This window comes from Eleutherodactylus coqui, chromosome 1 (assembly GCF_035609145.1).
Source record: "Eleutherodactylus coqui strain aEleCoq1 chromosome 1, aEleCoq1.hap1, whole genome shotgun sequence".
NCBI classification, from domain to species: Eukaryota; Metazoa; Chordata; class Amphibia; order Anura; family Eleutherodactylidae; genus Eleutherodactylus; species Eleutherodactylus coqui.
The window spans coordinates 391,508,136-391,525,587 of NC_089837.1; the positions used below are offsets into that span (position 1 = coordinate 391,508,136).

General features: G+C 40.5%; 1 protein-coding gene across 1 annotated transcript in view; it reads right to left on the bottom strand.

Moving 5' to 3' along the window:
- COL4A2 (collagen type IV alpha 2 chain) overlaps nt 1–17,452 on the bottom strand; it is a 189,040-nt gene that overhangs the window by 9,699 nt on the left and 161,889 nt on the right. The window contains exons 31-45 of the mRNA XM_066579857.1: nt 16,950–17,111; nt 13,247–13,417; nt 12,224–12,367; nt 9,958–10,083; nt 9,339–9,520; nt 8,920–8,983; nt 8,755–8,829; nt 7,050–7,157; nt 6,803–6,910; nt 3,820–3,891; nt 3,616–3,741; nt 2,877–2,993; nt 2,585–2,746; nt 2,402–2,500; nt 2,122–2,268 (exon numbers count right to left, since the gene is read on the bottom strand). Coding sequence (XP_066435954.1) covers nt 2,122–2,268; nt 2,402–2,500; nt 2,585–2,746; nt 2,877–2,993; nt 3,616–3,741; nt 3,820–3,891; nt 6,803–6,910; nt 7,050–7,157; nt 8,755–8,829; nt 8,920–8,983; nt 9,339–9,520; nt 9,958–10,083; nt 12,224–12,367; nt 13,247–13,417; nt 16,950–17,111 — 1,863 coding nt within the window. The remainder of the gene's footprint in view (nt 1–2,121; nt 2,269–2,401; nt 2,501–2,584; nt 2,747–2,876; nt 2,994–3,615; nt 3,742–3,819; nt 3,892–6,802; nt 6,911–7,049; nt 7,158–8,754; nt 8,830–8,919; nt 8,984–9,338; nt 9,521–9,957; nt 10,084–12,223; nt 12,368–13,246; nt 13,418–16,949; nt 17,112–17,452) is intronic.

A 17,452-nucleotide genomic window follows, 5' to 3' on the forward strand; every position in this document is an offset into this window, starting at 1 on the left:
GCCATTGTATGCAAAGCTGTCATCAAAGCAAAAAAGGGCTACTTTGAAAAATCTAAAACATATTCTGGTTTGTTTCACACTTTTTTATTTACTACTAAATTCCATATGTTGCTTCGTCATGGTTTTCATGTCTTCAATATGAATCTACAATGTAAAAAAAAAGCTTGGAATGAAAAGGTGTATCCAAACTGGTACTGTATATATTGCATTACTTACAGAAATTACCAGTACCACACTAAGGTCTAAATCAAATTCCATCTTCGTTTCACCACATAAAACACAGTATATAATTAAAAGTTAACCAATTCATGTAACATTATATACTGCAGAGGAAATATATGCAAATAGAATGAATAGAGTTGTTCTTAAACCAATTACTTTCCAACACTTGAAACAAGGTGTATGTACTCTTTTTGTAATTTTGTAAATATGATAAATTGCACTTAAAGTGTAATATCTGTGTGTAAGTTGTATATAAGGGTAATTAGTCACTTTATGTAGTAGAAAACATTGTGGGTCATATTTACTAATACTATACAAAAATTCCTGTTGCCACACTGATGATGCGTCTGGGAGGGACTGACTTCATTTGACTTGTTTGATCTCAGTCCCTCTCCTTATGTGTGTTGTTTAGGAAGTATTGGTAGTAGACTACTGAAAATAATTGGGGTCAGTCTATGATTGGTTAGGCAGGGGTTTATAAGGATGGAATAAATAAAACACAAATCCCCGGGGGAAGGGAACAAAATGTGTGTTGGGGATCTACTGCACAAGTGTATAATGTGACATAATTTGGAGTAAATTTGATTGTGATATTGCACTTTATTCATGTTTCCTTCAGCTATTCCTATCATTGTTTTGTGCATTTTGAGACTATATAATTGAGAGATTTCTGAGGAAAGAATTTACATGTTTTTTGTAATTGAAGTTGCACTTTCATGTACTCCTTGGCTCAAGTGTTCATATCTAATTAGCCTTATATGAGCTGCTCCATAAATTGTATTTGCTACATTTGATATATCTCTCCTCCATTGTGCAGTAGTATATAATCTTACAGAAATTTGTCTATTTTTTATTATATACTGTGTTTTATGTGATAAATAATAATGATGATATTTGATTTATATATTGGCGTGGTACTGAGAATTTCTGTAGGTAATATATATTTGTCTTCAAGGGCAGACCAGTTTTAATGATCTATTAGGTTGGTAGTTAGCCCTTTAAGGACGCGGCTATTTTTTCTTCTTCAATTTTTGATTTCTCCACTTTGGAACATCATAATTCTTTCATTTATCCATCTACGTAGATGTCTGAGGGTTTGTTTTATGTGGGCCGTGTTGTATCTTTCAATGGAACTAATTAATTTACCATATAATGTACTGAAAAACTTAAAAAAAATTGGAGTGCGGTCTTGTTTCTATGGTGTACACATTGCAACAAATCTTACACGATAACTTTATTCTGTGGGTCAGCATGCTTATGACTATACCAACTTTATAAAGCTTTTGCCTTACTACTTCTAAAAAGTAAAATATCTTTGGAAAAAATAAAATTATTTTCTGCTGCCATAACTTTTTAATTTTTCCATCAGCATAGTCGTCTGAGGACTTGTTTTTTTGTGGGATGACCTATAGTTTTGTATTGGTATCATTTTGTTGTACATACAACTATTTGATAGTTTTTTATTTGATTTTGTCTTGGCGTCATGGTGACCAAAAAAAGCGCAATTCTTGCGGTGTGTATTTTTTTTAGACGATGTTCACCGTGCAGGATAAATATTGCATTACTATGATAGATCAGACACAGTGATACCAAACATGTTTATAGTTTTTATTTATTTTGGCTTTTGTATTATAAATCTAGGAAAAGGGTTTTTTTTCTTCACTTTTTCAGCTTTTTATTTTTTCTTAAAGGTACTCCAATGCTAAGGAGGTGTAATTCCAGCACCAACTTTCACACCACAGAGAAAAAAAGGTATTTGTGTCTAACATAACATACCTGTGCGACTTTTTGATGAATTTGTCTCATAATAGATCAGTACTTAGACCAAAGGTCGCACACGAAAGTCATATATTATAAATCACAACCTTTATATATTGTGTCTGCTGAAAATGTTCGCACCTTTTTCACCAAAAGCACCTTGGGGTCCCATATCTCCCCTGACGCCTTCAGGACCTATAATTCCTGTTATACCAATAACACCTGACTCCGCTTCCATTCGCAATGGTTCAGCAGCTGACCCTGGCGATCCAAGTACACCCTGCACACCTGTAAAAGATTGTTATAAAATGAAGGAAATCCCTGCCGTCATAATAAATCATCCATTATTTTCCAGACAGACAATACAGTTGATCATACGTCTTGATTAACATTACTTGATAGCTACAATTTTGTTACTCACCCTGTGGTCCTCGGTCACCCTTGGGTCCTTTAGGACCTCGGTCTCCTGGGAATCCAGATAATCCAAGTGGACCTCCATTACCTTGATCACCCATTTCACCTATTAATATTAAAAGCTAGTGTTATATTAACAAATATATAAAGAAGCACAATGAAGCTGCAATGGCAATATCATACACATTACCTTTAGCTCCCACATAACCAGGAATACCAATAAATCCTTTTGGTCCTCTGTCACCTGAAATCCCTTTATTACCATCTTCTCCTTGTGACCCATGTGGTCCTGGGTCTCCTTTAGCACCAGGTCGTAAGGGCACACCTGGTCTTCCTTGGGGACCTGGGTAGCCTAAAAGCAAATAAAACACAGCTCAAATGTGAATATAAACTTATGGTTGCGTGCATTTATGAATGGAATAATGACAAAAAAGAAATGTGTAATGAAATCCTAGGATATCTGTTAGTAAAGACAAAAATACCTGGCTGCCCTGGAGGACCTGCAGATCCAACATCTCCTGGAATCCCTGAGTAGTTAGAAAGGCCAGGAACACCTTGAGTACCATCTAATCCACGTAAACCCGTAACACCAGGCATACCTAATAAGTACAAAGTCCAGTGAATAATTTCCTAATGGCATATCTGTATGTGCAAATAGTTTAATACGGTAGCAACACACAAGACAAACTGTGGCAAAATAACAATAGTAGTGGACTGGTTTCCTCCTTTACATATAATGCTGGACTATACACTAGTTCCTTTCTACAGTATCCTTCCAAACTTTTTGTTCAGCATCCTTGAGGTCCAAGACTACTAGATCTCCTGGAGTACTCAACCATGGGTATGTCAAGCCACAACTAAGTAATTTTACAAATGTGTTACACATTCACTGGTTCAATGCCTCCCTCCGCTAACCAGCTGTTTGCATGCTTTTATTCACTCATTTAGAAACATGAAATTCATTGGGTGGTTCTGGTGAAACATTTGGCATAATTTTTAATGCTTGACCTGTGGGTATCGCATTAACCATATTTTACTGAGTATCTGGGAACAATCCTCAGGTAATATCTACATGTCCTATATATGCCTTAAGTTTAAATTTTCAGCTGGCTTTTTTGAAAAATGCTATTCACAAGAGGATTGTTCTTACTCAATGCTATTCTTTTAACAGTTTTTAATACTAAGATGGAACATACTGTTTCCAGTAAACATGGCACTGACCTGATTCTCCTTTGGCTCCTTTTAAACCTGTACTCCCAGATAACCCAACAACATTACTGTGGTCACCCTGGACACCTTTTTCGCCTATGGGGCCTTTCAAGCCCTGTTGTCCAAATGAATCTGAGCCTATAAAAATATATATACAAACATTGACATCTAGTTCAAAACTCGATTACTGTATTAAAGAGTTGATGTTAAGCATACCTGGTGTGCCTTGCTGTCCCTTAGTCCCTGTCAGACCGTCAAGTCCAGAGAGTCCTCTGTATCCAGGAAAGCCTGAAACAGAATGAAATGGGGAATTGTTCATGAAACACAGTAAATAAAAAACAAACAAGATACTTTTATCATATTGTGATGTTTTATATGTAGGTGCTTCATATTTATAACAATTACCACCACTCATGCAATTGCAAGAAAAAATGTAAGTGAACCCTTTGAAATTACCTAGATTTCTGCATGCATTTCTAATAAACTGTGGTCTTATTGTTATCCAAGTTACAATTATAGACATGCACAATCTAACTAAACTAATAACACACAAGTAGTTATATCATTCATGTTTTTTATTGAGCACATTGAGTAATACTCATAGTGCAGGGAGAAAAATGATGTGAACCTCTGCGTTAATTACTTCTCTAAGATTTGAATAGCAAAAGGTGGGTTATCTGCCACCACTTTTTGGAGTCTACCCATTTGACGATATCTTCCAGGCTATTGCCATGTTTCTACCACCTGAATAATATTATAAATATTTGTTTTGGAGAAATAAAAAGTGTTTAAGAAATAAATTGTGTTTTTTTTTAACGCATATGTATTGGCAAAACATTTGTAGCAGATAATCCACAAGTACGAAAAGGTGTTTCAGTTAAAGACATCAGATTGAAAGTACGGGTTTCATAGGTACTGATAAAAAGAAATTAAAGAAATACACACAAAGCCAGGTTACTGATGAATCTATTCATTTAAAAATAGAGATGAGCGAACCTACTTGTTTCGAGTAATTACTCGATCGAGCACCGCGATTTTCGTGTACTTCCGTACTCGGGTGAAAAGATTCGGGGGGCGCCGGGGGGAGGCGTGGCGGAGCGGGGGGTAGCAGCGGGGAACAGGGGGGAGCCCTCTCTCTCTCCCTCTCCCCCCCACTCCCCGCTGCAACCCCCCACTCACCCACGCCGCCCCCCGAATCTTTTCGCCCGAGTACGGAAGTACTCGAAAATTGTGGCGCTCGGGTGAAAAACGGGCGTGGCCGAGTAGGTTCGCTCATCTCTATTTAAAAACAGATTAGTTAGAGTGAACCATGTCTTAATGTAAACAATATTTGGAAGATGCGTTACAGAGACACATGAGGCTGGAATCAAAAGTGTTGTTACTCTATAATTCCATGAAAAACTCCAGTACCAAAAAAAGATGAAGATAAAACAAATAGGCTGTATTTCATCATTTAATAGTGAGTAAAACACCCTACACATTTTGGACACATTATGTCCTGTAGAAGTGCAGTACATAGAATGGCCTGTAAGGGACTGTAGACAGGCATTCTGGTGCCTAAGATGAGGGAAAACACCTGTGAGTGTAACAGAAAGTAGGATAAAAGTGTCAGTTCCTACCACACGGGAGGAGGGTGGGGAGGGAGGTATTGAAAGCCAGAGAGAGAGGTCCAGGTAGAGACTTGGACTGACAGCTAAATCGTGTGTCTCAGGAAAGCAGTACTGGTGCATTATGTCTCCACCAGAATTATGGGTGGAGACCTATAGAGTGACAGGTAACGCCCCCCAAGTTCTGGATTGGCTGACGTCCTTGTCTGGTAGCAGTGAGGGCACAGAGGATCTGGAGCTTCCCTGCGGATCACTTCAGGAGCACAATAGGCAATCCTGAAAGAGCTATGAGAGAACCCAAGGAAACAGCAGAAAACTTAAAAAAGACTCCTTAAGCTGTAAAAGCCTCTATTCATGTTTCAATTAGAAAAGCACTGAACGGGAATGTTGTTCCTGAAAGTATTCCACAAAGGAAACCATTGCTATCCCCCCCAAAATTGCGTCCTGTTTCAAGTTTGCCTAAGACTACCTGGATGTTCTACAATAGTTCATGAAAAATGTTCTATGGACTAATGAGAGAAAAGTGTAACTTTTTATATATATCTGGAGGAAAAAGATCACTGCATCCCAATATCAAAACCTCATCCCAGCTCTGAAGCATAGTGGAGGGAGCATCATGGTTTGGGGATCATTTGCTGATGTAGGTATTGGAAAAAATCAGCGAGGGATCAATGAAGTTAAAGGTGCAGCCAAATATTTTGTAGGACAATATAAGGGCAGCAGCTAGAGATGAGCGAGTATACTCGCTAAGGCACATTACTCGAGCGAGTAGTGCCTTAGCTGAGTATCTCCCCGCTCGTCTCTAAAGATTCGGGGGCCGGCGTGGGTGACAGGTGAGTTGCGCCGGGGAGCGAGGGGGAGAGAGGGAGAGAGAGATCTCCCCTCCGTTCCTCCCCGCTGCCCCCCGCCCCCCGCCAGCCCCCCGAATCTTTAGAGACAAGCGGAGAGATACTCGGCTAGGGCACTACTCGCTCAAGTAATGTGCCTTAGCGAGTATACTCCCTCATCTCTAGCAGCAACCCTTGATCTCAAGCATGTTGTAAAATGTAATGTAATTGCGCATGTACAGCTTTCATTATGACCCGATAGAGAGCAGTAGGAATCTATCGCGTGCAAAACGCAGTAAAATAGAACATGCTGCATTCTTTTTTACGTGTGTATTATATGCAATATATATACGCAAGAGAATAGATCAATAAAAATCGATGTACTTTCATTGACTCCATTCACCGTGTATTATGCGCACGTACATCGCAGGTGTAATACGCTATTAAAATACACTCTTGTGAGCCTGCCCTAATAGTTTTACCTATTCTAAATGAAACATAGCATATCATAAAGTCTGGAAAAGTAAACCTGGGTATAGGCTGTATGCTTTCCCCCACATATAAACTGTAATCCTAAGAGCAATTTGGCATGGGATAGAACAATACAAAGAAATGTATTGAAAAATAGGTTTGCAGCATTTATGTCACAGATGCAACAGATATAAAGAAAAATCTAACACTAAGGTGTTTATTAAAGGAAATATCTATTCATTTACAATCTCACCATTTTGAATATTAAAAACGGAGAACTATGCTAAGTTTTACCTTGTTGACCAGTTAAACCAGAGTTACCAATGCTTCCTTTTCCACCGGGGATACCAGAGAATCCAGGATCACCCTGCGCTCCAGGTAAACCTAGAAGACCTGGTAAACCTAAGGAAAAAAAATAAACAGAATCATTATGCATTGCAGCAAGTTCAAAGATCTAGATCCTACTGATAAATGGATTAACTCGAAAAAACAGCAACAATTAATAGTAGAAGTATGTAGTTGCAATCTACACGGACAATACCTATGCTGCCCCTTTCTCCTGCTGGTCCTGTTTCTCCTTTCATTCCTTCAATTCCTGAAAACCCTGTAGTTCCTTGGAATCCCTTGTCTCCAGGTCTTCCTTTGATTCCTGCAAACTCAAGATTAATCTAGTTATGTACTTTGTTCATATGGCATTATAACCCGCACATGCTTTACATAAACCATTTTTGATTGTATGATGGCAATAACTGAATATTAACTAACTAACATCTCTGCAACTCGTTTACTTCATTTCTGAATTAGCTGATTTAATAAGCTGCGTCTACAACCACCAATCTATTATGGTAGGGCACCCTGGAATTAGAAATACTAGAGTGACAAAGTGCCGCTAATTGGTAAGGGACATGCATGAAGACATCCTCCCTATTTATTCAGTCTACAGAAAATGTACATTTCGGCTCTGCTCACATATGCGCCTGTCTTTACCGTTATTTGGCTCCATCACAGGAGCCAAATAACAGAAATGACGGAAATGCCAGATCCAGTACAGAACAGGCACACATGGTGACTGATGGACTCTATTGACTTTAATGGGGTTTGTCAGGTATATTTCATGCTGCCATGCATTTCCTGGACAAAATAGTGTAGCATGCGGCACTATTCCACTGGGCATTTTATACAGAGCCTCCGACACAGATGTGAACAAAATAACAAAAAGGAATAAATGGCCAAAAATATAGAAATGTTATTAATTCATTAATACATCAAATAATAGAAATATGACAACTACTAATGAGGCAGATGAAAAATGGGAACAAGAGACTTCACTTCATAATTATAATATATAGGTCACTAAATTAGGAACTCCGCTAATAATTTACAGTTCAAAAAGAATATACCCAAAATAGATATATAAACACTAACATGAAAATGAGAAAGGGAGAGCAACAGTAACCATAGTCAAACAGCCATAATATTAAGTCCAAACATGAAAATATCCATTCAGCGTGGCTAATGCTAACTCTGACTCAAGCGCCAAACACAAAAATGGAAACACGCATCAATGCGCAGTCAGCTTCGTCAGGAGAAGGTTCAGTTTTTTCCATTATATTTGGAGTATAGAAAAGTGTAGTGGGCTCGGTTATTCTATATTCCAAATATAACAGAAACAGACACCTTATGAAATAGACAACAGAGGGGTGTCCATTTCACTAAGGCAAGTCAATGGTTCCGTTCCTTTCTATCTGGGGGTTCTGTCACAATGCTGTTTTCGGCAGCTGTGACAAATCCTCCTTTCACAATCCTGCGGTGTAGTAAAAAATGCTGTGTGAATGCTCCCTTAGGCTGCTTTCACAATCGCATTGGGGTTCAGTTTTTCTGCTCCATTATAGCAACAGGAAGGGGGAATCCCCTGGCTGAAAGTATCCGTCTTATGAAGGAAACGAACAGCACTGAACGGATCCCATTGACTATAATGGGGTCCGGTTGGTTTCCGCTCTGTTGTTTGGCATTAAACCTGACGAAATGCAGGACTTTTTCTTCCAGTATTTTGTGCCGGATCTGCGTCGGACCTCTGAAAAGAGGTTCTAGTGCAGATGTCAAAGCAGCCTTAGCTACACAAAAAACACTCATAAAAGAAAGTATATAAGGAAGTTTACTGAGTATCAATTTTCCCAACATTGATGTAAAATTTTCGTATGAATGCTCTTGTACTTTGGTTGATTAGTTCTCTAAAGATTATGTACCTGGTAATCCACTGTCGCCTGTCAGACCCTTGTATCCTCTCTCTCCAGGTATTTCAATAGTGTCTCCTCTTCCTCCTGTAATGAGAAATATGAGGCAACAATAAACCATTTATATACTTAATTTTATTGTTAGTTCATGAAAAACATTATCTTGACAGAACTTACCTGCATCTCCAAAAGAACCCCTTTCACCTGGAAAGCCAAACATTCCAGGCATGCCCTTTGAACCCTGTGTATGAAAGGAATGAGTGAAAGTTTTGATAATATACTGAAGCCGTAACAAGCTTTGATGGAACATCATTGTAAAATGTTGATGTGAGCCTAACGATTCTTTTGCTTAGGACCTGATATATAGATTTTCTTATTTTTGTATGACTGGCCTACAAATGTAACAAATCAGCTTTGGTCCTGAACACTCAATCCTAATACAGTTCGGTATTAACAACAGGATACAATCATAATGCTAGTATGCCCCGCCCCAGATGCCACTTTTATAATTTATTTCATAGAAAGTGAATGTAGAGAAGTCAATCACTATTTCGTCTCCTGATTTTTTTAAACACTTCCCAATGAGATGAACGTACCCTAGAGCCAGTAAAACCTGGAAACCCACGAATGCCTGGTGAGCCAACTTGGCCTGGAACTCCTGGAAATCCACTGTGCCCAGATATTCCACTTTGTCCTATATCACCTTGGTCATAGTTTGGCATTCCAGGTAAACCAGGCTGCCCAAGTTGTCCGGGATGACCTGGCATTCCTTTAGCTCCTATACAAATATACATACAATATTTAGTAAATCAATTTAATTATAGCACTGAAGTAAATTATATTTATAAAAGAATGTAAAAAAATATAATAATTAGGGATGAGCGAGCGTACTCGGAAAAGCACTACTCGCTCGAGTAATTTGCTTTATCCGAGTATCGCTGTGCTCGTCCCTGAAGATTCGGGTGCCGCTGCGGCTGACAGGTGAGTCGCAGCGGGGAACAGGGGAGAGCGGGCGGGAGAGAGGGAGAGAAAGATCTCCCCTCCGTTCCTCCCCGCTCTCCCCTGCAGCTCCCCGCTCCGTGCCGGCACCTGAATCTTTAGCCCCGAGTACAGCGATACTCGGATAAAGCACATTACTCGGACGAGTAGTGCTTTTCCGAGTACGCTCGCTCATCCCTAATAATAATGTCTATTACATAGATTTACTAGCCTTACCTTTAGGCCCTGTGAATCCTTTAAATCCAGGAACACCATGCTCTCCTTTGATCCCCTTCATCTCCATTAACATTTCTGGCTTCATTTCAGGTTTAGGCCCTGGTGAGCCAATCTGTCCCCGATCACCTTAAGGTTTACAAGCAGAAGGTAAGTTTACTTTGTTTTAGTTAGGATACTACTTATAATAATCTTTATATAGTGATAATATATTCTGCAACACTTTGAAAATCATTGGGTCTATTTACAGACAAAATCAGAGATTAATGCAGTATACAACTATTAACCAAACTGAACAATAGAAGTGATGGCCCTGCTTGCAAAAGCTTATAATCTATTTTATGGCATAGGGGTGGCACATGAGGTACAAGTGTTTGTTGCGTACAATGGTCCAGCTATTTTATATAAATAGGGTAGTATACATAAAGCTGCATGAGACGGTCAGCAGCCAATAACTACACATGTGCACATAAAAAGGATGTATGGGGTGTGAGGGATACTGTGATCAGGTTTGAATGGAGGGTGTAGAAATGGAGTAAATGGGAAAAAGATAGATTAGGGGATATGATATGCCTGCCTAAAGATATATATATTTTTATGGCATGCTTAAAATTTCTATTGAGAGCTGTTAATGAGAGATGATAATTACAATTATAAGCTGCTCAATTACCAACAGCTTTGAAAAATCCTGGACATATCTGTTTTTTGATCCTCTGTAAGGGGGCTTTCACACAGTGCAGTAATTCCGCCATGGCCGTATCCCCATGTCTTACATGCAGATTATATTGCTCTTAGCAAATCCACAGTAATTTTATGTCAAAATCCGCATGTAATGCATGTGGATTTTGATATGGGTTTTGTCATGGTAGAATTTTCTGCCACATGTGAAAGCACCGTAAGGATATGTTCACATTTGTGCTATGTTCACTTACTCTTCTCTTGTGTCCTAGAAAATGCTCGGTGATATTCCAGAAGCTGGACAGACCTCACTGGAGTCTAGGTCCAGCATATGCCTAGAATGAAGCTGAGCAACGGAAACTCAAAGTGCCTGTGTGAACCTAGACTAGTGTACTTTTACACAGGCTGATAGTTTAGCAATTACAGGCAACTTTGTTCTGTGTAAACATGGGGTCTGACAGTGCAAGTGAGTGAGAATAGCTCACTTGCCATTGTCGCTTGTTTTTTAGCTGAGCTTAAGACTGTTGGCCCAATAAACAGGCAGTCATTCATTTATGAACTGCCTGTTTACTCTTAATGGAGTTGGGCAGCTGGAAGACATCTCCGGCAGGCTCCAACTCTATTCAGTGAGCGAATATCACTCCTATGTGAAAGCACAGACGCAATAATAGCTGGGATGGCTGATGGGTGCCTAAAGGCATTGTCCAGTTGTAAACTATTATTGGCCTATCTGCAGGATAGGTCATCAATAGTAGATCAGCTGAGGTCTGCCGCCCGTGGTAACCTCTGATAAGCTGTTTGCGAGGACAGTGTGCTCATGCACTGAGCCGATTCCTGCAGGAAGCAGACAGCTCTGTTCTCAATGCAGTGGCCTGGTTTGGTATTGAAGGCACTGAAGTCAATGGGAACTTTGCCTGCAATGCCAAGCCTGACCACTACATTAAGAACAGAGCTTTCTGATCCCTGCAGAAACTTTGCCTGCAATGCCAAGCCTGATCACTACAGTAAGAACAGAGTTGTCTGCTTCCTGCAGAAATCAGCTCAGTGTATTAGCACACTGGCTCGGTGAACAGCTGATCAGCTGGGATCACAGGAAGCGGATCACCGCTGATCTACTATTGATGACCTAACCTGCAGAGAGGTGCCTGACAGTTGTCATGTGTAAAAGTACCCTTAGAAGCTGTTTCTACTGAGAAAAGAAACAATGTGTAAGGCTAAGTGATCATGAAAAACAGGCAAAAGTAAGAAAGGAGGTTGAGTTCACTAATTTTTCTGCATGAGCTATGCTATTTAAAGCTTTCAAAAAACTTAACACATTGTGTAGTCTTTGAGTAGTTTTATATTACGTATTCCTAATCAAAAATCTCAAAGCCTTCTACAGATAGTACGGAAATATATGTACTAAATATGAACTGAAACATCCTAAGCATGACATGCATATCCATTCCCAACTGAAATAAAATGTAAAGCATATTAATCTTTAGTGTAATAAATACAGTATTAAAAATAACCAAACTATTACTTATGCAAAGAAGATGAAAAGCTGCAAGGAAAGGTGTGATACTATTTATAATATCATTTTTAAACTGACCTTTTGTGCCTGGATCTCCTGGAATACCTCTATGTCCTGGTGCACCAACATTGCCAAATTGTCCCTTAGGTCCACTCCATGCAGGTCTTCCTTTTTCTCCCTTCATTCCTTCAAATCCTGACATACCAGGTGAGCCCTTTGCTCCTATTTTAAACACAATAATAAAAATGTTAACTCTTAAGGCTCTTTCACACGAGCTTAAGCGTTTTTACGTGTGTCCGCCCTGTCGTTTGTGCGCCCGTTCAAATGGCCCGGGTCCGGCGCATATACGCCAAGGCCAGATTGCCATCAGGCGGGGGAGACAGTTTAGCTCTGCTAGACTGCCTTTCCCCTTTCTGCCCCCTTGCTGGCTCTTGGCAAGGAGAGAAAGCGGGACAGGGCTGGAGTTAGTGTGCTAAGCTCCCACCTCCTCTCTGCCCCTTGTCGGCAGCTAGCAATCGGAGGTGGCAGAATGGGGTGGGAGCTAAGCAACTAGCTCTCGCCCTGTCCTGCCCCCTCCCATTGCAAACAGCCAGCAAGGGTCGGAGAGGAGGAGAGAAGGGGGAGGATGTTTACAAGTCACGCTGCTAAAGTCCCTCCCACCTCTCTTCTCCGACAGCTGTCATAGGCTCCAATAGGAGTCTATGCAGCGGCCAACGTACTTCGGCCAGAAAGATAATTCCAGGACTTTCTTTCCTGGCCGGCATAAAAGCGCCCATCCGAAATGCGCTATTTTGGCCAGCCGGGCACTTTTATGCAGCGGAAAATCACCTGTCTGATCTGATGCTTTAGAATCCAATGCATCAGATGGTAGCGTATATTGGCTACCTGTGAAAACGGCGGCCGATATACGCTCGTGTGAATAAAGCCTTATGCCATGAAGAACCAAATCTGGGCATTATTGAACATGGGAATTGGGAATTATTTCTAAGCACCTGACCAACAACATCACAGTCAGGTAGAAAAGCAATATATTTTGCTAGAACACCTTTTGTGAAGTTGACAAAAATATAAAAAAATTATATTGAAGCTGAATTTATTTACCTTTAGCACCAGGGTGTCCATCCATCCCAGTCAGACCAGAAAAGCCTGGATCTCCTGGTCTTCCCCTTATACCAGCAATGCCTACATTGCCTTTGTCTCCTGACTGTCCTTTCATCCAGGATTGTCCAGGTAAACCACTATCACCTCTATCTCCTCTTGGTCCAGGAGAACCTGTGAAATGTTGGCATAAACTTTGTAAAACATAAATAGTTAAAATGCAGTTTGAGGAAAAGCAGTTGCATTATAAAGATACAATATAGTGTAGGGTCATTCTTAAATTAAATTGAACATAAATTAGGCTGATGTTCTCAGTACACAATGTGCAAATTCCAGGGGATACATTCCAATATCTCTAAGGCATTTTCAATTTTATTACAGTTATTTAACCCCAGTTTTGCTTGTGTATGGAGATAATGCAAGTAAAGTAGTGTACATTATAAGAAGTACCATTATTTATCAAAAAAACACACATCTTTCTCCTTTTGTTTTTTACTGCTTAGATTGAAAAGACCATGAAAAATGCCATGACATGGTATTTTCTGTTGATACAAGGGTCGGGAAGGGTATCATCTCTCCTTAAGGAGACACCTAGGAAGTAAATGAGGAGACTTACAAGTCATCTCCTAGGTGTCTTCTCACACACCTTTTAGTTTCTCTCCTTAAGGAGAGATGATACTCTTACCAACGCATGTCATTAGCCTCTCACTAGCCAAGACAAAACCTACTGCCTATTGATGAAGGACAAAAACCCTGAAACAGCTGTATATGTATGGTTTTCTAGCTTTTGGTCTTCAACTCCCAATCATTGTCTTAAAGATTTGTTTTTTTAAAGGGTCTGACATTGATTTGCAGGAATGCTGCCATCTAATAGGTGGCTCTGCTGAGGTATTGTTCCATCTTCCTTATCTGTTGATACAAGTTAAGCCCCATTTACATGCAAAGATGATCGCTCAGAATTTGTTCAAAAGATAGTATGATTAACAGTTTGAGCAATCATTTTGCATAAAATACTAATGGGCACTAATGTCCATTAGTAGCTTATTACCTTCATTTGCATGTAAATGAGCCTCCCTGAGCTGTATGCAGATAATAGCAGGTGGTCTCTTATCTGCATACAACCCTCTTTGTTCTGCTGTGGGATTGCAGCTGAATACAATGTTATCAGAGCTCCTGTGGAAAATCACAGCCTGCGATCCCTGCTATCAACTTTCCGGGCGAAGGATGGATTTTAAACTCAACTAAAAATCATCGTTTGGACGAAAAAAGTAAATGATGGTATAATTTACATGCGACGATTATCGCTCAAAAGACATTGTTTGAGTGAATTTAGAGTAATAATCGTTGCGAGCAAATAGGGCTTAGCACTGCAATACATTGCTGATGGGTTTCATAAAATAATTTTGGATTACTACAATTAATGAACACTAATAATAAGGTGGGGGACCCACAACTTAAACTCTTTCAGTTTGCTGAATTCTATGAACACATGTACTCTTCCTCTTTTATAATGACCAGCTGCAGCAAAGATAACCTTTGCTACCTAGATGAGTCTGACCTTCCCTGTGTTTTGTGCTAAATCCTCACTTTCAGACTTGGCATTGACATTAAGGTACCTTTACACGGGCCAATAGTCACCCGAACAATCACTCAAATGAGCAATTATGGGCAACTGTTGGCCTGTCTACACACGTCTCTGACAGGGCACTGGGCGAGAAGTTGCTTAGTAGTAGTGTCTTTCTTATATCAGTATTGCTGGTCGTTCTGTTTCAGCTCACTGAAATAGAACAATTACTGAGCGGCTTCTTGCTCAGTGTAAACAGGAGTTGCTCAATCTCTGAGTGACTGCCTATTTACAGCAAATGGAGGTGGGCGGCTAGAAGTGATCTACATCCCATCTGCCCCCATTCTCTGCCCAACTGTCGCTCAGAACGGCTGTTGGTCACTTATTTGTCTGACAGTCATGTTCAGACAAAAGTAGTTTTTGCACACAAGTAGCCGCACAAAACAATCACCTCTCGCTTGTGCGCAAATCACGTGAACGGTGTAGAAGGCGCAGACTCTATTCACACATATATTACCTCTTCACTTGATCGCAGGTGCATGCTGCATGCTATCCAGCTCCCAATAGGAGTCAATGGAAAGTCCTGTGCAGCATGCAGCAAAGATAGGTCAGGTCCTTTAGATGCGTGTATGGCACTCGCATGTCCTATATTTGTTAGGTGCGCGAAGCTTCACGCCCCTAACAAATATTCATGTCAACCCTTTTTATAGCAACCTATTAGTTCCTTATAGAAGCGCGTTCTGTGTGCTGCTAGCAGCGTGAAAACTACGTCCCTCTGAACGAGGCCTAAGGTACTTTTATCCGTCTGGACCATACTGACTATATGCTCGTGAACACTACATTTTAAAGTGGGAAGAGCTGAAATACTAGACATTGGGCCTGAATGACAATGACATTGTATCTGAAAACAATGAAAATAGGCTGCGGCACATATTGGACCCCTGATATACAAAAGACGCATGTGGCATGCTATATTTGGCTCAACATGCCAAGCATATTAGACACATTTATGTTTCTTAAGCCACCTCATGGCTGAAGCACATCTGCAAAAAATCATGTACCTTTCCCTCATCACATTTTAAAGCTGGTAGGGTAGGTGTAAAAGGCATCAAGAACACACAATATATTTAGGGCACAGCATGACCTGCATTTTGACATAATCTGCGATACAGTTTTTCTCCAACACTGAATGGCTACTTTATCAGAAACATGGCCCGTTCATGGTTTGAGATCCCCTGCATGGAGATTAGACAAGCGTCCCCGGAGTGCAGCATAAAATCAAGTGAGCAGGTTTTCTGTGGATCAGTTTTAGCGTAAATCCAGTGATCTGAGTAACTTCCAATGAGGCATGGTCATCATGCCAGACTAGCCAGGACCAGCTGCCAACCTTGTGGGGCGTGTTGTGTATTGGTGTCAAGTGCATCCTGAAAATAGTCTGACTGAGGAAAAACATCCAGGGCAAGGGAATCCCGTGGACATAAATGACTCATCGATGAAAGGGGGTCAGAGGAGGAAGTCAAGAATCCTTCTGATGAATGTGCAGTGAAAAGTCAAGCAAATTGCAGCAGAATTCAATGCTGGTGCTTCAGCTAAGGGCTAATTCACAAGGACGTATGACTACAGCGCTGCGAGTCTCACAGCGTTGTACTCATCACAGCCTATTCGCTCTGCTGGCAGAGATCGCTTACAGGCTGCGATAGACATTGTGCACTGACGTCACGGACATGCACTCTGTGACTTTTTTTTCAAATTCCCCGCTCTGTGCAGAGCGGGTCTGCATATTAAACGCTGCCTTCTTGCAGGCATTACAAAGGGGCAGAGTAAGAAACGCAGAGAAATAGAGCATGCTGCGATTTATTTCTCCTGCGTTTTATACGCAGTGTCCCCTCGCAGCTCCAACACAGGTGTGAATGGAAGAATGACAGTGCCTCTATCTAAGTTGCAGTAATTGCAAGAAACTCTTCTGTCCGCACACGCCAATATTACCGTAGAACAATTTCAACTCCTATTGGAATCTATGCTATGATGAACTGCTGCGGTTCTGAAGGTCAAAGGAGATCCAACACGATACTTAATAGGTGTCTCTAATGAAGTTTCCATTCAGTGTATATGAAGCAACTGTTTTGTAACAAGTCATCTTACCTGTAAGTCCAGGGGAGCCAACTATTCCCGGCGTTCCTTGTTTTCCCGGCATTCCTGGAAATCCACCATTACCTGACAGTCCTGGCAAACCAGGAGCACCAGGAGTTCCAGCATCACCTTGGATACCTTTCTGTCCTGGAGTCCCAGATATACCATTTACACCTAGGGGAGAATAGTACAGTGACTCATATGAGCAGCACACATGTATAATGTAATCATTACATAAAACACACATTACCTACATCATGAAATGTTATATCAAGTGAACTAAATTTGATTCTTATTTGATTACTAAATATGGAATATAGCTCATAAAATCTCATTAATGTACCATTGGTGCTTCAGGTTGGAACTTCAAGCAATACTATATGTTTTGCTTGCACTAGTCTCTCTGGCCACAAGGTAGAGACTGTGTGCTGGTCTAGATCTTTGCTGTCTTAGGACCTCAGTCAGAGAAACTTCAAGGAAGAGAACCGCGCCACAGACTTTTTTCTTTTGCATGC